At 42.9% G+C, this 24,321-nt stretch overlaps 1 protein-coding gene across 2 annotated transcripts in view; it reads right to left on the bottom strand.

Moving 5' to 3' along the window:
* LOC138300280 (STE20-like serine/threonine-protein kinase) overlaps nucleotides 1-24,321 on the bottom strand; it is a 310,793-nt gene that overhangs the window by 181,645 nt on the left and 104,827 nt on the right. For both annotated transcript variants that reach the window (XM_069239454.1, XM_069239453.1), the window contains exons 7-9: nucleotides 18,085-18,166; nucleotides 14,824-14,955; nucleotides 11,687-13,465 (exon numbers count right to left, since the gene is read on the bottom strand). In XM_069239454.1, coding sequence (XP_069095555.1) covers nucleotides 11,687-13,465; nucleotides 14,824-14,955; nucleotides 18,085-18,166 — 1,993 coding nt within the window. The remainder of the gene's footprint in view (nucleotides 1-11,686; nucleotides 13,466-14,823; nucleotides 14,956-18,084; nucleotides 18,167-24,321) is intronic.

Below are 24,321 nucleotides of genomic sequence, written 5' to 3' on the forward strand. Positions count from 1 at the left end.
TTCCTTGAGTGTAATCTGGCTCCCCTGCCTATAGCTCCTGTCCGAATCTGTGTCCTTGCATCTGTGAGGACAGGCCCTGTTCCTCGGTGTAGGAACTTGGTTTCGGCTTCGAGGCCAGATGTTTCGGTATTGAAACCCTTTCGACCGTCTTTTTCAGCTCCGAAGACACTTTTTTGCCTTTCGGTGTTCCGATATCTCGGTGCCGACTCGTTTCGGTGCTGCTCGCTCGATGTCGAGATTGCTCTGACCCGGTGTCTCGGGGTCGAGTCTGTTCTGTGCCGGTATCTCGACCAGAGTCAGATGACTTCGACACATGTGTGCCCTTTTTCGGTGCCGATGGCCGGTCACCTAATTTTCGGGTTAAGCCATGGCCTGTTGGCGGTGGTGTCCCCTGGGCTTTAGTGAATTTTCCGTGAGTCTTGGGCAGAGGCGTCTTACTCACGGTGTTCGGCGTCTGTTCGGTTTCGACCTCATCCGAGTCTGAATCCGCGATGGAGAAGGTTTCTTCTTCTTCCAGGTCTTGGTGTCCTGACGGCGCCGACGCCATTTGGAGTCTTCTTGCTCTCCGGTCTCTTAGCGTTTTCCTCGACAGATGCTGATCTGTGTAAGGATACTTGTTGTGGCATTCGGGGCAGAAGCGGAATGGGGTCCGTTCCATTAGTCGTGAAGACGCACGTGGTTGGGCCGACCAGGCCCCGCCGGGTAATCGAAACCCCGAAGGGCCACCGGAGCTCTTCAAAATTCGGTGTTGATGTGCGTTAACTAACCCGGTACCGAACGCAAACAATACCGTCTAATTTTCTGAGATTTAACTAACTTTCCGAACCGAAACACGGAGCGAAGAGGAACACGTCCGAACCCGATGGCGGAAAGAAAACAATCTAAGATGGAGTTGACGCCCATGCGCAATGGAGCCGAAAGGGGAGGAGTCCCTCGATCTCGTCACTCGAAAAGACTTCTTCGAAGAAAAACAACTTGTAACACTCCAAGCCCAACACTAGATGGCGGGATGTGCACAGCATGTGTATCTGCAGCTACACATGCCATTGAACATATACATATACATATACATATACATATATACACACACACACATACAAATAAAAATAATATAAATGTACTCACTATGTTTAATAAATTATACAAAAGCAGAAGTAGTAGAAAACAAAGTAATTGCATCCCTACAAGTCCCAAATGGAAGTACATTTAAAAGCAATGTTTGCCGAATAGTGTGTATAAAGAAATACATATTGGTAAAGCAAAAATTTTTAAGCTTTTATATTACTAATTAGAAATAGATATATGCTGTGAAATAGTTAAATTAAACGCGTAGTGTTTCGCCGTTTAAAATAAAAATATAAAAGTGCTTACAAAAGTGAATAAAAATACTATCAAGCGATCCTCCCTCGCTGTCTGCACCAGATCGCAGACAGGCACACTCCAAGGAATGACAAGAGCCAGGCAGCTGAGTGAGGAAGCAGAGAGCCCACAAAGTCAAAGTCCAAATGTTACGAAGCTAGAATGCTCTGCAGGTGAAAAGGGCAGCTTCCTTGGAGACGAGCAAGAAACAAAGTTAAAAAAAACAAATCTCTACAGACTAGATAAACAGGACAAAGTGTCATTTTACCTTAGTTGGTCCCACACAGGAGGGACAAAGAGACATGACTGATCACTACCAAGCAAGGATTTTTAAGTGACACTTAAACTAACAAATGAAATAGCTTTAAGCCCACGGTAAGTATACTAAACGTATACAGAAGGTTGAACGCTTACACTCGACCTAAAAATAGCTAATGATGTAAAATTGGATATAACTGCTGGTATGGGACACATGTATATAAGATATGTACAAGAAATACTAACACATACATCTTATGTGGAAAATACAGGTTAAAAACATGCCACAAGGTGTCTTGCCTAAAATGTTGCATCCCACCACATGATGGATTCATCATTTGTAATGGACACTTGCTACAGGATTGGTATTCGCCTCAGCAAAAAAAAGAAAAAAAAAAAAAAAAAAAAAAGAGACTGGTGGATCACATATGGGGGGGGAACTACTCTCAATGATCCTCAATTTGTTGAAAAATATGAATGTATACAGGATTCAGCTTGCAGAAGCAAACTAAGTGTAAACTGATAAGCTTTTTTTGTTGAATGGCAAGTGGCATATTGCCAGCGAGAGGTCAAGGTGAAATAGATAATGAACTAAAAAGTAAAGTGCCTTTAAAGAAAAAATATGCATTCAACTTTTGTGATTCAACCAGACCTGTTGCAGAATTGCCAGAATATGCAAAGTAACTATGAGAAGAAAAAAAAAAAAATCAGCAATGTTGACTAAAGCAGTATAGGAATACTAAAAAAAACCTTAATACATAGTGCAATTGAGAAGAGAAGAAATAATGAAAGAGGATTCTTTGAATAACACTTGAAAGGAAAAACAATGCATGGGTAGCAATGATAAATAATAAAACAATGTTTCTAGGACACTAGACTGCCTGAATTTCACTTTAACAGTAAATGTGAGGGCACTACATCAGTAGCAGTAACAGTGGCATCAATGGGCCTTGAAATTTACAAGGTATCTTAAACAGACAGGACTCCCACTGAGCTGACTATGTTTATTGATTAACTGGCACTCATTCTGAGCATCTTTCAGATGGCTAGCGGTTTAGACAATCATGTGTTGTGGAAAGAATCATTATAATTTTTTGTGAAAAAGGATAAGAACCAGAAAACGCATGAGCTCTATTCGCCAATATATTTCATGAATATTGATTTAATACATACATGTGATCAGAAGATATTTGTACCAAGGAAGGATTCAATTTATGAGAATAATATTTTATTGTTAGCCAGGATATACCAGTAACACTGGACTTATGTAAAAACACAAAACAATTGCTAGACCATGTGCAATGCCCTTTTCTTAGTTTCTTTGGAAAATGTTTCACATCACATAAAGATATTTCAAGCTATAAAATCCAAGTTATCAGAAGCTAGTTTTAGACCGGGTGCCACATGGAGAATCGTCAGACAGACCAACTGCAATGAGTCAAGACCCTAGGCAGGAATGCTATGTGTCTGCTGTTTTCAATAGGGAATGAAAAGTAAGGCTCAAAACATGCAATTTGGTGAACAAGAGAAAATTTGGAGCACACTGTCTTTGTGAGCAAACTTCAGGATACAATTCAATCAGGATAAACAAACAACAGCAATGCACTAAAACAAAAAATAAAAAATATTATGGCAAGTGTGAGCCTTCACCTGTATGCTTCATACAGTTTCCGTGCCAAGATGCCTACTCACTCACCCAGATAAGTGAAAGATCTGGGTATTTTAATCCCTTGCATGCTGAGGACGGAACCGTACATCCTCATCACAGGACCACCAAATCTCTCTGCCGTTTCTGTTGCACCTTTGTTTGTTTTTTTGAGCTTCCCCAGGCATTTTTTTTTTTTTTTTTACACTGTAATGACGATCGGCGTGCATTACAGTGACAATGGCTCATTTCACTTTCAGTGTTTCAGGCATTATTTTGGCTGTTTTCTGCCCCCACCCAGGACGGACTGGACCGGCCCACCAGGGCGGTGGGGGCGTGGGGGCAGAAAACCACTAGATATAAGGCATTTTTAAAAATGTATCTCAGGGAGAGGCCCCTAAGGCAAGAGTTGCTCCCCAATATGGGTCCTTGTTTTTGCCATTGTACTCTCTCTCATTTTGTAATTGTAGGTGTGGGGTCTGTCAGAAAAAGGGAACAGTCTTTCGGCCCCTCTGAAGGGGCAGCTAGAGGTAACTAACGCCAGCAATAGGTATGGATACAACTGATGTCAACAGAGGCCCTACGCGAGGGCTCACATTGTCCTTGGTTTGATAAGTTCCTGTCACTGGCACTAGGCCCAGCCACACAAGTGGCACAGCATTTTTATTGGCACTAGTGAAGCAATGCTGAGCTATAGGAATTTTGTGGATTCATGTGGATTCTGGAGGTTTTCATCACAGAAATGTAAGGAAAATGTATGTTTCCAGGCAACGTTTGAGGTTTGCAGGTTATTGTGGGTAAAACAAACCTCATGGGATCCACGCAACTCACCCCTCCTTGGATTCCCCTAGGTGTCTCGTTTTAAAAAATGCACAGATTTTCTATGTTTCCCTAGGTACCGGTAGAGGTAGGGCCTAAAAACCACAACTACTCACTTTTTGAGAAAAAAAAAATAGGACAGTTTTGCGTTGAAAATGTTGATATACTGAAGAACAAGTTACTAACCTTTGGTAATGATTTACCTGGCAGAGACATATTCTAAGTAACTTGTTCATCTGATAGAGACTTCTAGTTGTAGATTCCTTACCTTAGAATAGATACCCAAGCAATACCATCCTCCGTGGTGGGCTGCAAACCAAGATCATACTAAGAAGCCCTGCAGGACCGAACGACCAAAGTAGCCGTCTCTGCGGACCGGATTGTCCAGGCAGTAATGTCTTGTGAACATCTGCAGGGATGCCCACATTGCTGCCATGCATATATCCAGGACAGGTACTCTGCGTGCAAACGCTGTGGTAGCAGCAGTTGCTCTAGTGGAGTGAGCGCGCAAGCCCTCTTGGGGTTGTTTTTTTGCCAAAGCGCAGCTCATTTTGATGCAAAGTAGTACCCACCGTGAGATAGTGCGCTCTGGCACTGCCTTCCCTTTCTTTTCACCCTCATATTCAACAAAGAGGTGATCGTCCACCCGGAAATCTTTGGTACTATTGAGGTAGAACACCAATGCTCTTTCTGGATCCAGACGGTGGAGTCTCACCTCTTCATGAGAAGGATGTGGAGGTGCGTAAAAAGAAGGCAAAGTGATGGATATGGCCTACTTAAAAAGGTGTAACTACTTTGGGAAGGAAGGAGGCCCCCGTATGTAGCACCACTTTGTCAGGGTGAACAGAGACAAATGGGGGTTTTGAAGAAAGAGCCTGAAGCTCACTCACTCTGAGAGCAGAGGTGACGGCAACAAGAAATGCAGTTCTGAGAGTAAGGAGATGCAAGGGACGATTGTGTAACGGTTCAAAGGGGGCACACATTAAGTAAGTGAGGACAAGATTGAGGTCCCACTGGGGCATGAAATATGGAGTGGGAGGAAATAAATGGTTGAGCCCCTTAAGGAATCTACCAGCAATAGGAGACTTAAAAAGGGAAGGTTGGTCTGGCAATTTAAGAAAGGCTGAGGCAGCCGATAAATAACCTTTAAGGGTGCCCAGTGCAGAGCCCTGCTGGTCTAAGGAAAGGAAGAACAAACGCACCCCAGAGAGAGGTGCAGAAAGGGGATCAACAGACTAGTTGGAACACCATGCCACAAATGTATGCCAATGACAGGCATATACCGTTTTGGTGTAGGGACGCCTGGCTGCAAAGATAATGTCAGAGACTTCAGGCGGAAGGTCAGAAGCTGTCAACTGCCGCCACTCAATCTCCACGCATGAAGGTGAAGATTTGACAGGTTCGGGTGCAGTACCATCCCCTGTTGGTGTGACAGAATATCCTCCAGAGGCAGTCTGACTGGAGGATCTGCTGCCATGCTCAATAGCTCTGGATATCATAGTCTTGGTGCCCAATCCGGAGCCACAAGGATAATTTGGGCTCAGTGGTTCTTGATCTTCTTCGGAACTCTGGACAGAAATGGGGCCTGAGTTCCACTTGAGACTAAAAGCGTCGCAGAGCGAGTTCCACCTTGGAAACTCTGACGCGCAAAACAACTGACAATGAGTGTTCTCTGCAAAGGCGAAAAGATCTAACCAAGGTTCCTCCCACCACTGAAAGAGACATTGCCCACCTCCGGATGGAGATGCCATTTGTGACTGACTATGCATTGACCGCTGAGTTCGTCTGCTCTGGCTTTCAGAAAGCCTGCCAGATGTTGAACCACCAGGGTAATGCCTGATGTTCCAGCCACGTCCAGAAGCTCAGAGACTCTTGACAAAGGGTCCACGACCGCACTCCGCCCTGTTTGTTGAAGTACCGCATGGCGGTAGTGTAGTCCATGAACAACTGCACCACTTTCCCTTTGAGAGAGGGAAGGAATGCTTTCAGTGCAAGCCTGATCACCCTGAGCTCCAGAAGACGGAAGTGGAGCCCGGACTCCTCCGGAGACCAGAGTCCTCTGATCTCTGCCTCCCCATGTGGCCATCCCATTCCATGAGTGAAGCATCTGTCACTACAGTTAGATCTGGTTGGGGATGGGAGAAGGAGCTACGTCTGACCCAATCTTGACTCGAAAAAATCCAGCACTGCAGATGTTGCGCAGTTCCCTCCAAGATCTGGACCATGTCAGAGAGATTTCCCTGATGCTGCACCCACTGGAACTTTAGGTCCCACTGCAGAGCCCGCATATGCCATCTTGCATGTGTCACCAGCAGGATGCAGGAAGCATGAAGCCCAGCAGCTGCAAAATCATTCTCAGCAAAATCCAATACAGAGGTCGAAACATCTGTACCATAGCCTGAACAGCCTGGACTAGCTTTCTGGGAGGACAGGCTCAAAGCCGCACTGAGTCCAAAAGAGCTCAGATTAAAGGGAGCGACTGAGAGGGAGTCAGGTGTGACTTTGCCACGTTTATAGTGAACCCCAGCGAATGCAGGGGGTTCGCCGTAGTCGGGTGGGAGACAACAGCCTGGGGCGAGCTCGCCTTCAACAGCCAGTCGTCAAGGTAGGGGAAGCCTTAAATCCCTAGTCTGTGCAGATGAGCTGCGAACACCGCCATCACTTTTGTGAACACAAAAGTGGCATAGTAAGACCAAAGGGAGCACGGTAAAATAAAAGTGCTTGTGACCTACCACAAACCGCAAGGAACGTCTGTGGACAGGCAGGACAGTAATGTGGAAGTAGGTGTCCTGCAAGTCCAATGCTACCATCCAGTCTCCAGGGTCTAGAGCAGATAGGACCTGAGCCAGAGTGAGCACTTTGAACTTCTCCTTTCTGGGGAAGTGATTGAGGACACAGAGGTCTAGGGTAGGGCGAAGGCCCTTGTCTTTTTTGGGCACCAGAAAGTAGCGAGAATAACAACCACAACCTACTTCTGGCACACGGACCCACGCTGTGGCTCCCTTGGCCAAGAGAGCCATAGCCTCTTCGCGGAGAAGTGCCAAGTGATCCTCCACTATTCAATCATAAGATGGTGGCATGGCAAGTAGCCCCTCTGGAATATTTGCAAAACCCACCTGTCCATCATGATAGATTCCCAGTGGGGCAGCTGATGGCGAATCCTGCCCCCAACTGGTCTGGGATGGAGCGACAGACTAGTAAGGTTTGGAAGATGCAGTGGGGGCGGTGGTGGACACGGTGTTGGACACGTGGGATACTTGAGCACGTGGGAAACCCGCATCTGCAGACATGCAGGGGCTGTGCAGCATGCACAACTCAGTGGCTGGTAGGAAATTGACATAGTTGAGTGAGTCAGTCATGTCCAGCCCACAATGTATTGTGAATCTGGCTGCATCTCTTCCGTCAGAAACTATTTGGGAGAGAACGGCCAGGACCCGCGGCAAAACCTGGGTGACCGTATCCCATAGGGCATGGGAATAGCAGGCCAAAAGGCATGCAGTATTCACAGACTGCAATGCCAGACTGGAGGAAGAGAACAATGTCTTTCCAATCTGATCCAGTCTTTTGGATTTCCTATCTGGGGGTGCGGATGGGAATGCACAATGGCGGCGGGTGATTGTCCTGTTCACAGGAGCCCCTGTGCTGGATCTGGACCATGTAGCCAGTAGGAAATCACTGAGTGCTTCGTTAAAAGATGAAAAGGGTTCTGAGGTGGAAGTCCCAGGCTGAAGCACCTCTGTCAGAAGGTTCGTCCTTACTGCCAGAGAAGGTAGCTCTAGGCCGAGGACGCCCTTCTCACCACCATAGAATATGATGCTCCCTCCACTGTAGCCACAGTAGGGGAAGAAAATATGACAGCATCAGGAGAGGTATCCAGACCGCCAGCCTCACCCAATTCATGTGCCCAGTCCACTTCCAGATAGAATTCTAAAGGGTCCAGCAACCCCTTCACACTTTAACCCGTACCTAATCCCATAAGAATAATGGTCAGGATCTAACCTGGGGTATGTAGGCCCCATCGAAGACAGAACTGGCGTCGAACGATGTCGGTCTGGCTCCCGGCCGGAGTAAGTTATAAGTATGGGGAAGACGTCGATCATGGGCCCGACTGACGTTGGAAGCGTCAATGTTTTTGCCGGCACAGAGGAAGGTCGTGTTGGCATGACTGATGTCAGCACCGATCCAACAATGGATCCCGAGGGGCTCTCCAGAGCCACCAGCGCAGAACTCAAGGGGGCCGCCCCCTCTGACCCTTTTGGGCCCGAAGGTGTCGCAGGGTGTTGGTCTGCCCAAAAATGAGGTGCAAAGCCTCATAAAACTAACTCAGTTGGGCGGTGGTAGCTCTCGTGCCCGGAAACCTGGGGAGGCACAGAGCCAACCCAGAAGTAGGCTCTGAGAATGCAGGCCTAGTGCGCTGTCGCTCTTCACGCATCGCATTGTCCAAGTGACAGGTTGAAGTCGAAGAACGTTAGGACAAAGGCCTCCATCCTTCTTCAGCACAAGAAACGCACAATAATAATATCCAGTCTCAATTTGTAATGCTGAAACCCTCTCTATGGCTCCTCTGTCCAAAAGAACAAGAACTACCTGCTGTAGAATCAAAAAATAGTCCCTTGGAATTAATAACTTATTCTGCCTCCTGCAAACTAAAGCAGCTTGGAAGCAGAGACGGAGGTCAGGGGAGCAGGAGACTAGACACTAAGTTGACATTGCTGGCCTGGACTTTATCGACTGAAACCCTGACCCCCGAAAGAACTAGCAGATTTGTTGCAGGGGCAGTGGGCCTTAGCGCTGCGTTTGTGTCAAATGCCTTACGAAGCATTGAAAGGGGTGAAACTCCTTGGGATACTTGCGCACAGGTGCAGAAAGGTGTTAGCCACTGGTCGATTGCCACCAATTTCATTACAAAGAAAATATTAATATCCTGTGCAAACTCGATGAAAGGAGCAACAAGTGGCCATCAAGGCAATTCTTTGTGCTAATCAGTGAATTAAACTTTAAAATCGAAAATGAAACTAAAAGTGAGTGCAACACTATTTCTTTGGAATAAACCAGACTGTTACGAGAACAAACTTAGAAAGAAAAATACCTTAATTAAACAGTGAAAACCTTATCATTTAAAACCTCCCAAAGGAACTAGAGTAACAAGTGGAGAAACCTTAATGTGAATTGTTCAAAAACAAATCACACTGATGCTCAAATTCTCTTGAGATGAGGTAATGTCAACATTCTGATATATACTGAACTAGTAAGAACACTATTGAACTTAACTATTGAGGACAACAGAACCAAGCTTTAGAAGAAACAAACTATATAAAAACGAAATTTCTAGGTATGCTCTTATTCTTTGTTAGCCTTTTTATTGAGTAAATGTTTGAAGAAAAGATGCACTAGAGTTAAACACTGTTTCCTTCACATGTATAGCATTTTGAAAGGATTCACAATCTCCTGCTAACTATGATAAGAAGAAGTGGGTATATTTTCAGCTAATCACAGTGAACCAAGACTTCATTATTACATTTATATGAAGGTGTGAAGTGATTATCAAAGGAACAATAATAAGAGTGGATTGTCTTCTTTTCCAGGTTTCCCTCCCTTGTAGTTCCCTTCCCTCATCCATTTCCTGACCACTCCAAAACTGGATGCCTTTACAGCAAGCTTCACTGGTGGTGAAAGGAGGCAGACTCAAGGTAGCATCGTCCTGACCCCGAGAATCAATGGGCTTCTGAAAAAAAGGCTCAGGGAGCGTGCTGTGGCTCTGCTTTCTCTAAAGTGCTCCAAAGTCTGCCTAATGTCTGAAGCAACATGTGCAGTCAAATGGCATATCCACTAATCACACCTGGACATGACCCGAAAAACCTGCGTCTCTCATACATGTGTGGCGCTGAATCACCACACCAGTACAAACTGCATAGCCTAAGCATTCAGTAGTGATCAGCCCAGAGTGGATGGCTTTTTTTGCTGCGTATTAGCCATTGTGAATTATCTGCCCCAGGCTAAAGCTAAATTGATCAGGAACTGTCAGCACGTTCTTCTTGACCATGTCACACAGTGGATGTGAATATCATTCTCAGAGGCTGCTAAGCACTCCCTGAACAAAAGGCCAACCTAGCTGAGGTAACCTCCAGGTTATCATCTGTTTTCCAAATGTGTCCACATATTTCTACTTGCTACCAGGATCAAGATGAGTTGTAGGGAATTAGTTTGGTTCCAACCTACTGATAGAGGTCTGGACCACAAGGCTCTTGGGCAGGGGATGCTGTGTGAGGAAGACAGTGTCACCTGGGGCAGATCTATGGCATCTAACAAATTTCCCATTTACCAGCAGACAGGAGCATGGTTTGTCCCAGGTGCCCATCAGAGTGTCAATCAGAGCTTCACTGAATATGTTAAGTGGGTTTGTGAAGGTCTGCATGGGCTCTAGCTCCTCTGTTACTATGGTGGCTTTGACCTCAATAGGTGGTAGCTGCAACTTATGCTTCATGCTGGACGACTACAGAGAAAGAGGCTGATTCATCTGTTGGGAGTCCAGAGGGGATGGGGCTTGAGTGTGGGTAACTCAACCCAGTGTCGGGAGAGATGTCCAGTCCTTTGGCCTCCTGTAGGTCCATAAGATCCATTGTCATCACCTGGGTCATAATGGCTATGTTCTGAATCACAGCTGAAAAAGATTGTGGAGTGCTTGAGGGTGACTCCTGGGTAGTGGTAGGGGTTTGTCTGAATCACACTGAGTTTGGGTTGGCTCTCTCATAACATGTACAGGTTGCGACTTCTGCTGAGGTCCCAAGGCAGAATCACCTAAGTTAGACAAACCATGCAAAGAATTGCAAAGTTCAGTCTGATAAGGTTAGTGAAAGACACAAAGCCACCATTGCAAAAAATGAAAATGTAACCAAAACATTTCCATTAGATGTCATGCTTGTGCAATTAACTACAGATTGGGAAGGTCACAGAAAATGGCCCTCACTCTGGTGACTTATTTTTTTAAAATATACAGATACTAGTCTAAAGGAAAAAAATATGTAGGTACAGAAAATACACTATATAAACATTAAGAAGTTAAGCACAAGAAATTAAACTCAGCTGAGAGCAAGTTCAGCCAGCATATGAGATGCCTGTTCTGTGGCACTGAGTCCATAGTGAAATCTAAAATTATTATAGGAAGGATCCATCACAATGGTGGACTAGGATACAAAATTATGACATCCAAATAATCAAAGGAATAAAAAAGATACCTGATATCACAGAAGGAAAGAACATTCAGATCACATACATTTGACATATTAAGCCTTTTAAGTAAGTCTACTAATGAATGTCACTCATAATGCTGAGCTATGATGGATGCATTTTGGAGGAACACTAAACAGAGCCCACCTAAGTTATTTTCATAAACATACACAATGTTTTCAGTGACCAACTTATTGGGGCTGATCCCAAAACAATGACCTCAAGCTGAATCCGGTCAAACCTACTGATTTATTTAGCCATTAACATGTCAGCAACCTTACTACTGTGAGCCAACTTTACATTTGGAAACATGACAATTTCAAAATGTGAAATGATATGGTGATAAACCCTACCCAGTAACAGAGTGGATGCACTTACTTGCAAAGACATAGATCCTGATTCTTTGCTTTTGTTGAGGAAACTAGAAATGGACAAGTTCAGGTCAATGCTGCTGTTATCGGTAGCGGATCCTGTTCCGGAATCAGTGTCATTTTCCTTCTGACTTTGAGGTTCTGATTGTGGTGAGATTTTATCCAATGTGGGGGGAGATATTGTACCATTTTCCGTTTGGTTTTCAGGTTCCAATGGTGGTGTGATTTTACTCACGGCCTGGGCAGATTCAACTTTCATGAGAGTCTCATCAGAGTGGACACTGATAGTAGGTACAACACTGGGCAGGTCAGACGTAGCGGGCGATATTAAAGGTTCTGGAGTAATGACTGTTTTTGGCGTATCTTCATCTCCACCTTCTGCTAGATGCTCTGCTTTAGGCACTTCATTTCCAGTTTGACCTTGGGAGATCTCAGTCCTGGCAGAGTCAACAGATTTAGAAGGAATATCCACTGATTTTGTATCCTGAGTAAGATCCTCTGTATGTGTTGTAGTGTTCCCATCCTGTTGCACATCCTCATTGGGGCATTTAACATTTCGGTGTCCCTCAAGGACTGTGGCTGGTTCCTCCAATGATTTATTCTCAGGGAAGCCAGTTGAGTGGGCAGCCTCACCTTCTAACTTTATGAGTTCAGGCTCAGACACAGTCCCAGCACCTTGCTTTTCATCTCCCGGGGACGCTTTCTCTTCCCTGGTCAGAGTCTCAGCTTCTTGACAAGATTCAGTATGTGATGCAGATTTAGCATCATTCTCTTTCACAAGAGCCATTTCTTCCTCAGGGGTCTCATTGTCTTTATTTTCAACGGCTTCTACCTTTTTATCCACGTCATTCTGAAGTTCTATACTCTCTTCGGCTTTTTCATCTTCAATTTCTGCTTTGCCTTCACACTTTTCTGTGTTTGGCAGATCTGCTGTCCTATTTGGTAGACTTGTCGTTTGTCCCTCACTTTCTCCAGTTTCCTGGGAAATTATGTCAATGGGTCTGATGGGAATGCCCTCAAACTGAAGAGGTATTAACTGATTTTCAGATGAGGTTTTAAGGTTGTCAAGGTTTTTTATCTCAGAATTGTTTTCTATTTTTACATCAGTTATTTCCTCACTTTTTGTGGGTGCAACACGCACGCTTTCCTTTTCCTCTGGTGTTAAATTGGTATTCATATCCTCATTTATCAAAGGTGCAGTACAAATATTCTTTTCATCTGATTTTAAATGTGTTTCCATATCCTCAGTTACAGGGGACGTGCTACACTCATTCTTATTTTCTTCTGGTTTTGAATTTATTTTTATGTTCTCATTTGTTATAGATTCAGCACATTTATCTTTCTGTTCTTCTGGTTTTAAGTCTGTTTTAACATGGTCATTCATAGCAGGTGCAACATGCACAACATTTTTTTCTTCTGGTCGCTCATAATTTTCTAACTGGGATCCAGAGTCTTTCTTTACCTGGTCCTCTTTTTGTGGTACCTTCTCAACAACTGATTGTTTTTCATCCTCACTGTTCATTATCACTGAACCATTCTGAATTACCACTTTGCCAGTTAGCTCGTTATTAAAACAGGGATCATTCTTTTTCTCAACTTTAATCTTCTTTGGTTGGCTAGCAGCCATGTCATCATCAGATGGCAGGTTGCTAAATGGTTCCACTGCATCTTTTCCCTCAATTTTCTCTGTCACAGATTCAAGTGTTGAGGCATTTTGAGACAGTTTATCTTCTTCGGAGCTGGCAAGACTGAGATCAGAGGAAGCACGCTTGTTTGCAGGAATTGGCTGTAGAAAAATATTGAAGAACATGTTTTTAGAGAAATACTGAAGAACACATTTTCAGAGAATATAAAGAGCTAACATGCTGTGATTTTACAGCTCACAAAAATGTAGAGACAAATAATAATATCCAATGAACTGACAAAATGATAGGTTACTACACTGATGTATTTGTAGCGTAATAAAATGTCTCAAATGTGCTTACAGTCAATGCAAGAGTAGGGCAGTAAAAGTATTTAAAAAATCATAATTTCTTTCTTTTTCGATGGAAACAAAGAAAATGTGTAAAGAGAAGACTGTGCAAAGTTTAGTTTAATTAGAAGTTATTGACAGTGAATGGGAAAAAAAGGATATATTAAGCTACTATTGTACATGTTAACCTGACAATGATTTTTAGCATAAACATGCCAAAGTACTAAATAGGCAAACATTTTTAAACACAGTAGCAAAATTACTTCTCTGCATGAATCAGGTTCTTTGATGCACTCAAAAACTGCATAAAAATATAAAATACATATATTCCTAAATTAAGAAATAATTTATAATTAATGTATTTTATTTAATTGTACAGATATGTTCAAGATGATGCCCTGCTCTTATGTTGTGTCTTCTGTACGAGTGTGGAAACGAATGGGCAAAACAAAGATCTGTTTGAAATCAAAACAATTTTATATGTTATTTTAAACAAAAAGAAGTAGTAAACTGGGTTGCAAAGTGTAATTTTCTATAACTGACGAACAATCCCAGAATGAAACCTGGCAGGATGCACCAGTCGCAGCAGAACAGCTGTACTATTGAGAATGGTATGTGACAGCGGCAAAATTCCCAAGCAGAAGTGTCCTTAATGCACAATTCTGCATTGCGTAAAGGCAACCCTATGTCCAAATGCACAACTTTTTTTCTCTATGGGGAAAACGTTTTTTCCAGTAGAGAAACCCCTCCTTCTATGCCCTCGTCAAGTATGAAGACTATCCATTTTCCTTTCATGCAGGAAAGGGATTTACTTCAGCCCTCTGATGGAGTAAACAGTTTGGCCATTTCCAGGTTTGGAAGGGTTTGAATTACACCTTTTACTACACACTCTCTATCTTTTGCATAGGGGTTATTACTGAATATTTCTTCTTTGAGAAATAAGCAGCAGAGAAGCAATGCATGCCAGTGACCAATGACTTTTTGAATTCAAGGCAAGCGTGTATGGTTCCATTTACGGATGTACACCTGTGTTTATGGCCACAAATGTGTTTATGAATTCGGCTCTCAGTGTTCTGTCAGAGCTAAAATATACAGTGTGTTATGTTTAACCAAAAATGGATGGCTTCACAAAATTGCATTTCTTTTTGGATATTTTAAATATATTCACAAACCAACGAGTTTTCTGTATCTTCCTCTTCTTCATCCTCTTTGGAATCCTCAACTTCCATCAAAACTTCTGCCTTGGCTTCTGCAATCAGGTCTCTCACTGGTTTATTAGAATGAACAGTGGTAACAAACTTATGCTGTTTGAAGAAAAAAAAAAAAGAAGCAATTTTACAACTTGTATCCGATAAGAACATGCAAGTTATAAAAGTCGACACCTGGTACGATTGCAGACACTGTGTAAGATTAGAATAATCCATACCCCACAAAACAAGAATAAAGATGAGCACGGTGCTGTGATTTACATACATGGAATATTCAAGAGTGAAATGCTCTACCATTAGGCCAGTAAGTGTATTTCAGATACAAAGAAATCTTAAAAAGACAGGATTCCTACTTATTTAAAGTAACATGTCTATACAGGCCCGAGCCCACATAGCCCTCGGCAGTGGGCTAGAAGGCTAAAGCAAATGAGCATACATCATTTCTGGTGTTTTAATGCAGTGTTGAGACCTTTAGATTTTTTTTTAATTTGTTTTTATATTTTAGACTATGAAACTCTCATCTCCATTACAGCAGTGACCTGAATCTATTTAAAATAACATGGAAGTCGAAAATCAATACATTAGAAAACTAAACTGGAATTTTGGGAGCTCCACTGAAGAGAGGAGTGGCTGAGTGGCAAAAAGCCTGGTACAGACCTTCTGCTCCAATGCAATGTTTCTTTTTCTATTTTTATCTGTTGCATTTAGAACATTCCACTGTCAGTGGGTGGAATGTTGTTATACCTTGGGCTATACTGGCTGTTAAAGACCCTCTCCCTCCTTAAAGGTCCTTGCCTTGGGTTTAGTGAGTTTAACAATCTGCGGTGGGCTATATCAAATTCAGCCACAATGGAAACATTCAAGCGGAGTGGGTGTTATGCTACAGGATAAAGACATGAGCAAAGGAAGTTAAGAAGAGGGGTGAATTAAGGGGAAAGGAAAGAGTTGGTATTCTAGGATAAGTTAAGCAGAAGAAGAGAACAGTAGGGTCAAAAGAGAATATGAAAAGAGGGTTAAAGGTGAACATACAACGTAAACAGTGAGGATGTCTAGTTTTATGCAGAATTTAAGGAGGTCTTCAAGACATACAAGGCGTTTGGTAAAACTTTAAAAAAGATGGAGTTGCACTGATAAGGGCTTGGTTTAGACCGACTGTCACAATGAGGTTGATTTTCTGTAAATCTATTGCCCTGTTTAGATAATGCATTAAAGTTTTCCTAAAACATAATACAACCCAACTGCTGAATGGCCAGAGACCGAGCTTTAAACAAAATCTATTTTCTCCCTCGATGGCTCCCTTTCTTTTTTTTAAACTGGACACAGTTATAAGTTAGGTTCAAATTTTACACACACAAAACCGTAGAAACGTATTGGTTATAGTTAAAGTTATCAAGCAATAGAAGCTTGTGCCCTAAGATAATTATAACTCGCATTCCGCCATTCACAGTTTTCTCATCAATAATTTTACAGCAAATGTTGAAGTGATATTATCAATGATATCACAGAAGCTGTCATGAGTGATGAATGTATGTGGGGTAATTATCAGTGCATGGCGAGGGTTCAAGTTAAAGTTAGCTTAGGGCACGAGTTATAGTTACTTGCTATAACTAACTAAATAACTGCTCACTATTTAAGGCTGTGTGTGTGTCAAATCGGATCCTAACTATAACCTCCCTATAATTGTTGCTTTTTTACTGATTTTCTAAGTTTTAAAAAAAAATTATATTTCCTAGCTATAACCTTTCTGTAACTTTAGTTTTTTTCAGTAAATTTCTACTTTTTTAATGCTAGTTCCTACCTATAATGTCCCAGCAAACCCAGGCCGATTTTGGCCCCCGGGAGCCGGCACTATATTTAAAGGTGAGGGAGGCACCCAGCCCCCCTTCCCTTGAGGCCTTGAGTACCCCATCCCCTGGGTCCCGGCACATTTATTGGAGAAGAAAGCATGAGTCCCCCTCTGTGGGCCGATTTTGGCCCCAGGGACCCCATCCCTGAGGGCCCCGTCTGTTTTAAAAAAAAAAAAATATTTTATTTTTTATTTTAGAGGCGAGGGGTACGTCAAACTCCTCCCGCAAGCCCCCCTTCCATGGGCCATTTTTGGACCTGGGAAAACAGGGCCTAGCCATATTCCAAAAGAAAGGGGGGTGCAGCCCCACTCCCCAGGCCTATTTCGGCCCTGGGGACCCCATCCCTCGGGCCCGGCATTGTGAAAAAAGGGAAGGGGGTACTCAGACCCCATCCTCTGGCAAATTGGCCCCAGGGACCCCAGGGAACGGCCATTATACAAAGGGGCAGAGGGGCTGCGCGTCCTCCTCCTGGACTAATTTTGGCCCAAGGGACCCCATTCCCTGGGGCTCAGTCATCAAAGGGTGAGTGCCCTGGTTACCACCCAGGGCACCCACCATACTATGGTTGGGGGCTGTGGGGGGATCCCCTAGGCCTCTGCCAGCACTCTACCTCCAGGAGATTCCAGCATTGCTCTTGACCGCAGGGAGCAGCTAAAAATGCTGCTACCTGCAGACGGGAGCAATCTTTTCCTCAGTTTCCAGTCCTGCTACACTGCCGGCAGTGAAACAGATGAAGTCTGCTCCCAGTGAGCGGGAGCATTTTTCATGCTCCGGTCAGCTGGGAGCAGAATTAGTGTTTGCTCCTTCTTGGCGTGAGTTTTGAAATTGCCACCACCCCCTACTTAGAGCAAACACAGGTTTCCCTGCCGCCCGCCTCCCCTTTGTAGATGCGGCCAAGCCCAGGGAATGGTGATCCCAGGGCATAAGTTGGACTAGGGATGGGGGCTGCATGCCCCGCTCCCCATTGCACATACGGATGGGCCCCGGAGGTGTTAACATGTGGATGTACTGCAACAGAAGCATATCAGTTGAAAACTGAAAAACACTGCAGCAGTTACATAAAATTAAAATTAAATGCCAATTAACTCCAGATTTGAAAAGAATGTTTACAGACATAAAATATCACAAGGTCTTGTGAGGATAATATAAAATGCATATTTGCGGTTTCCTTTTCTGGCTTGTGGGCATTGCAATGGTTAAAAAGTACAAGAAAATGACTGTCAAGATTTGTATGGTCTTTAATCATTAAAAAGCATTCATCTTCTACTAGTGCATGGCATGTAAAAAAAAAAAAAAAAAAAACAGATCCAGCAGACAAACACAGGACATGATTAAAGGCAACACGATCTAGCCACAAACACTACCAGTCATCCCGTACCTGTAGGAGCTGAGCAGCAGTCCATCGAACATCTAAATTCTTTTCCAAACACTTCTTCAGAAAATCGTTGAAATCGTTTGACCTGCGAAATTTACAGAAACTTGTGACTAATAAGGCAATTAAAGAATCTCTCAATATTGCAAATAAATTCACAATTAAGCCACGGTTTTGTTGGTTAGAAAAAAACATTATCCTACCAGTAAATTACGTTTCTGAAGGAGACTAACTTTCTATGGTTTCTCAGAGGCTTTCCGTATTATAATGTGGTACAATTCTCAAAGACACTAGCCTACCTACTTAGTTTTAGAGGCTTTGCTTCTTGATAAATAGTCAGAATATGTACCTCTTAACATCAGTTAGAGAAAACGATGGTCATCGATAGAAGAATTGTAGAGTTCCAATGGGATACCCTTTACAGGGCAACAAAATTAAATCACATATTCAAATAAAAATAACCCACAATGCTCCTACATCCAAATGTTTAATTTTTAGTGGGGTGGATTTTCAACCTGCAGGTTTTTTAAGCATCCAACCAAGGCACGACAAATCAAATGTCTTATGGAGGTGTCCTTCCAACATGGTTTTAACATGCTATGTTAGACGTCGGAGCAAGGAAAGAGACGTGAAAGTACAATGCAGGGACCTGACAGAGGAAAACTAAGGATACCCACTAAAGAGGATTCAAACAGGCTGAAATGTAGTACTTCAATACTGTATGGCTGATTAACTGTAGCTAAATATGATGGGCATATGAACTTCTGTGAAACACCATAAAGGCTTGCATGCCAGCAAAGGACCTTAATGTATAGAACCAAACATCAGCAAAGAGAATATCAAAATAGAGGATAGAAATCCACTTTGGCATTACCAGATTCATGTGGCCTCTCAGCTGTCAATGGGGCTTGGAAATAATCACTGACATTTGTACAACGAAGGCAAAACTAAGAATTATTTATCCCACAGAACTTCGTAGGTCATAGCATGACAATAAGCTGCCCGCCCAGATGTCTATGAAAAACAAGACTAACTGACTAGGCAATAGGAAAGACATTATCTATAAGTAGTGTTTTGGAGCAATTGCCGAAGGTTATTATTGAGAGCCATGAATGTTCACCTGTAAATTAGCAGCACATAATGTAAGTGCATGATAGGGCAGATGCAAACTCCTAAAATGGGGTTATACGTGTTTTGAGTTAAACTTGAAAGAAACGGAGTACTGAAGGAAGAAAACAGAAAAATTTAATTTGTTCTGTGGCCCCATAATTAAACATCAAGGAGAAGGTCCTTGCTCCATATCATTCTTTGACACCTATCATCTGTAGAAGCTAGAGGAGTTTGTTAATGGAGATATGCATGAATGGCAAATAAAATGGCAAAAGCTTGCTAAGCCTGTCCGGTTTAGACTCGCCTGCAGATAGCTGCACTTTTATAAACAAAACCTATCCGATATCATTTGAAGACTCATTAGCAAGAATGAATCCCCATTATTAGGAACAGAGTTTCTTGTACCAGAATAGATGCCTGTGTAGGAAAGCTTAAAAACTAGTGGAAAATCCAAGCATAGAAAAATGATTTATTTGAGAAAAGATATGATCCTGTTCTAGGTAGGTGCACAATGATTTCGTTGTGAGATAAGCCACCACTTCCACAAACCCATGTAAGGAGCCTGTTATTGCTATTACAACAGTCATCATTATTTCCACTGTCAGTATCAATTGAGAAAACAGGAATAGAAGTCACAATTCTGCTGTGTATTGAATAGCTTGCAAGGAGAGTCAGGTTCCCACTTGCGGACCTCATAGTGCCTTGATTTAGAAGTACCTAATGGAATCAAAATAATTTAAGAGTGTTAAATAATTTTGTTAAAACAAGTTGAAAAGTACAACCATTGGTGCAAAGGACAAACCCTTATGCCATTTACTTCACCTTATTCATAAGGGAGAGCAGAGAATAGCCATGATTCAATTTGATGTGAGAACCTTTCAAGTTCCAGCTGTGAACACCTCACTGATCTCAAACAGTTCCGAATTAATTTGAAATTCTGATTAGACCATTCGAGCCAGGCAGAGGATTTGTGGCTACCATTAGAACCCGAAAACCTAAGCAGGATTATTTGACATAGACACATCCAATTTGTCAGTTAAGATACAATTTTTATTAAGGCAATCAAGAGCCCAACTCTTAGCAGAGTAAATATTTTTTAACAAGTTCATGGTGGAGACTGGACAGTTTAAATGATGAGAACCACCATCTCCTGTATGGAAAATCCAAATGAAAAGTAACAGTACATGCATCCAAATAGGAAGAAAGCATTGCGAGTCTTGTTACAAGAAAATACCCATTGCGACATGATGTAAAGTTGATGACATGCAGGGCTGTGCAGCAAGACACAGTGTACTAGTTTCTGCTCTTTCTTGCTTAGCCTCTGACATTAATAGTAGAGGGGTAGCAGTGAAAAAAAATGGTATTTTCATTAAGGGCTTCTGTGCATCATAAACAGAAACAAATAATGCTTGAGTTATCCATGACATCACTAAGAACCATGAGTTGAAAAACATCTGCTTTATTCACTTTTTACTCATCTATAGATTCATGCTATGTATGCCCCTTCGACCCGCCAAAACATCTGGCCAAGCTTTCAATACCTATGAGGAGGGGAAGGAGTAATGGGAGAGTCATGCATTATATGACAACGCCTCTCAAAAAAAATGAAAAAAAATTAAAACATAACAACCGAGCCTCCTACCAAACACCCACATCACCCTCTCTTCCATTCATACCCTGACCAAAAATCCTTTAAAAAAAAAAAAAAAAAAAGACTGGTCCTCTTGCAAAGCATACATACTTATCTGTGCATATTTCCTTATCCCATACGGAAAAGAAATATCAAGCCTCCACCCTTCCTCCTCAGTCATCTGCATGTAACCTCCCCAGGCCCAAATCAACTGAAAAATAATACCTGGCCTCCTGCAACCCATCACAAATTCCCTCTGTGCTGTGAGTCACCTACTAGAAGAGGGGAGAGCCAGCAAGGTACGAACAGCGGCTCTGTGAGAACCGCTGGTCAAGGCTGCTTGTTTTTTCCTGTCAGTGCAGGTCTGCTGTTCTGAGGGCAGAATTTGGTGGCTGGTGCAGGCAGAGCACAGCCTGCCTACTGCTGCTTTCTCCTGTCAGTGCAGGTATGCTGTTCCGAGGACAGAATTTGGTGGCTGGTGCACACAAAACACAGCCCATCTCCTGCTGCTCCATCTGGTCTGCAGAGACCTGGGAAAGGAGTCAGAAGGTGGATGAGACCACCTGCCATAATTTCACTGCCTCGTTTCGGTCCTTGCAGATGTGAAAAAAGCAGCATAATACAGGGGCGCCTCCCATTGTGATGTCACAACTTTTGTTATGACGTAGCAGTGAAAAGGAACAACCAGATTTCAATCCGGTTATTCATGCTGGTCAATACATTACAAATATTTCCAGAATATTTTCTAAATCTAATAGAACCATTTCAGATGAAAAAAGTTTGAAAACAATATGCATATTTTGTTTTATACTGAAAGGTGCACACTAGTCAATATACACCAGGCCATAGAAGAGCTAAGTTGTACTGTAGTCGTACAGCACTTTACACCTGATGAAGTGCAGAAGCAGGTGAGGAGCTTTGCAAATGGGTAACATGCTACTTTGTGCGCAGCTTACACCTGAAGAGATTTTAGCGGAGAGTACTTCATCTCAATGGCGAAGTAATCCCTGTCCACCAAACTGTTTGTCTGCCCACTCAGTTTTGAGTCACACAGAGCAACAGGTTTACACTAAAGGAGTAACATGTATTTCATTGATGTAAACCTTTCTCTGACAGCCTGAGGGACTAAGGCCCATCAGAGAAAAGCCATCCAACTATGTGCCCTATTTAGAGAGGGTGGTAGGATACCTTTTGTTTTTTTTTAAACTGTCCATATCCTGGCAGAAAGAGACTGTAAAAAAAGAAAATAAATAAGACCCAATCACTATGGGAGAAAACGCCAAAGGTGTTGGGGCCCATGGTTTTACTTTTCAAAAAACAAACTCCTGCTTTAGGAGTTTGTTTTTTGGAAAGGGAAAACCTTTAAAAATTTGGTGTAGGCATCCGTCACCAATGATGGACACACTAAAACTTTTAAATGGCTTTGTATGAACCTCCATGACGGAATGGATACAAAACCACTGTGATTACTGCTGGGCTGTAGGTGAACTTGACTGGCAGAGTAAAGGCATGGTGTGGGACAAAGTCCTCCGTCACCCTAACTGTGCTTACTCCCTCCCTCGACCTCTAAATCAGACCCTTTATCATGCATACAACGCTACGATTTGTTATGTTATTTATCATGCTGTTTGTAAGAAGTCTGCCATGAAATCTGTCTTGCAATCGGTCATCTAAAGTTACTGTAGTGCACTATATGCTTTAACTTGTTATGCAGTCAGTTATGCAGCAGCTCTACAGTTGCTACCACATGCATGTATGTATGTAGTGTTCATGCAGGCGATTATCCATGTTTTCCAGACTGTGGTCCTGCCTGTAAGCCAAGGCACATATCAGTTCATATTACTGGAGAAGTGACAAGGACTACTGGACATTTGATCAAATCGGTGTATCTTTTTGTAATAAGACACATTCTTATCACGGGTCTCCTGATTACATGCGTTGCTTCAATTTCATGGTGTTCCTAATAACTAATTTAGTGTTATTCTCTCCATGTCTTGTGCTTTTGTGCCTAAGGACCTATTTATCATTGCTGGTGCTGCCAATGTATAACCCTCCCTACATGACATCATAGGATTTTTGTGGACGACCCAGTATGTTGCCACTTTCTAGAACCCCTTACGACCTTGTGAATTAGGGCTTCATTACGAGTGTGGCGGTCCACACTCGTGGTAGCGGTTAGGACCGCTGCTGTTGCGTCAGTTCGACAGTCACATTAAAAAGAGCCGCCAGCACCACCAGGTTCCATGATCCCAGTGGCGTGATCCCATGATCGTTCTCTGCCCCGCGGATTGTGACCTTGTTCTCCACCAACCTTTTCATGGCAGTAACACAGCCATGAAAAGGCTGGTGGAAAACAGGTGCAAGGGACCACAGGGGGGCCCCTGCCCAGCACCCTCACAATGTTCACTGTCTGCTTTGCAAACAGTGAACATTGCGAGGGTACTGGTGCACCATGCGGGCTACAGCATTGCCGCTGGCTCGATTATGAGACGTAGATAATGCTGTAGGCTGTTTCCTGCTAGGCTGGCGGCGGAAACTAAGGTTTTTGCCAACTGATCTCGGGGGAAACTCTTAAGCCCGGCGGGGTGGTCGCCACGAATACGGCGGCCACCCTGTTGGGAGTTTGGCAGACGGGCTTTCCCATCTGCCAAACTCTTAATTAGGCCCTTAGTCTTTGATAATCTTGTGAGCCTTTTATGATCTGATCTGCTTTATACAGGAGGTAATATTACCTCAGAAAATGTGTTTGATGGAATGCGTGTTTCTGTATTTTTGTACATTGTTTTGTAGCTCAAATCGTCATCAACAATGATTAGGCCTAGGTCCCCGGCTTCCAGTAATGACTCAGTGTGGGGGTCCCAGATTCCAGTAATGACTCAGTGTGGGGGTCCCGGATTCCAATAATGACTCAGTGGGGGGGGGGGGTCCCCAATTCCAGTAATTATAAACTGGGGGTTCAATGAAGTCAAAAGGTTGGGAACAACTATTCTTATTGACAAGAATTCGCCCAGAGTGATGCACTGTCTTTTGATTTGAGAATTTGAGAGTTAATGCCCAGGTCCTCTGAAGGTGTCAAAGTTCTTCTGCAACAACTAGGACTGCATAAAATAGCAGGGAGATGTCTTAATGCTAGTTACAGCTTACAGCTACAAGTTTTATGTATCTACTTTACCACTTAAGGCTGAAACAATCTTGAGAATGGTTTCATTTAAGATAATCGACTGACAGGTATATTATGTTTCGAACGCTGGACTATTACCTGCAATACTAATTTATGAAATTAAATTGGAGACATTTTCCTCTGCCAGGCTGTATGTGAATAAGGTACCAAAATAAATTTGTAACACAAGAACAAACAGAACTAACACAGCTGTAACGTAAACAAGGCAGATGGAAACAATCACTGGTGTTCACAGAACCAGACATTCACTATAAAAGGCAGATAGTGCTTTTACTTGAATGAAAGTAAGACCTCAAAGTAAAAAAACATAACAGTCAATATT

The sequence above is a fragment of the Pleurodeles waltl genome, chromosome 6 (genome assembly GCF_031143425.1).
Source record: "Pleurodeles waltl isolate 20211129_DDA chromosome 6, aPleWal1.hap1.20221129, whole genome shotgun sequence".
Taxonomy (NCBI): Eukaryota; Metazoa; Chordata; class Amphibia; order Caudata; family Salamandridae; genus Pleurodeles; species Pleurodeles waltl.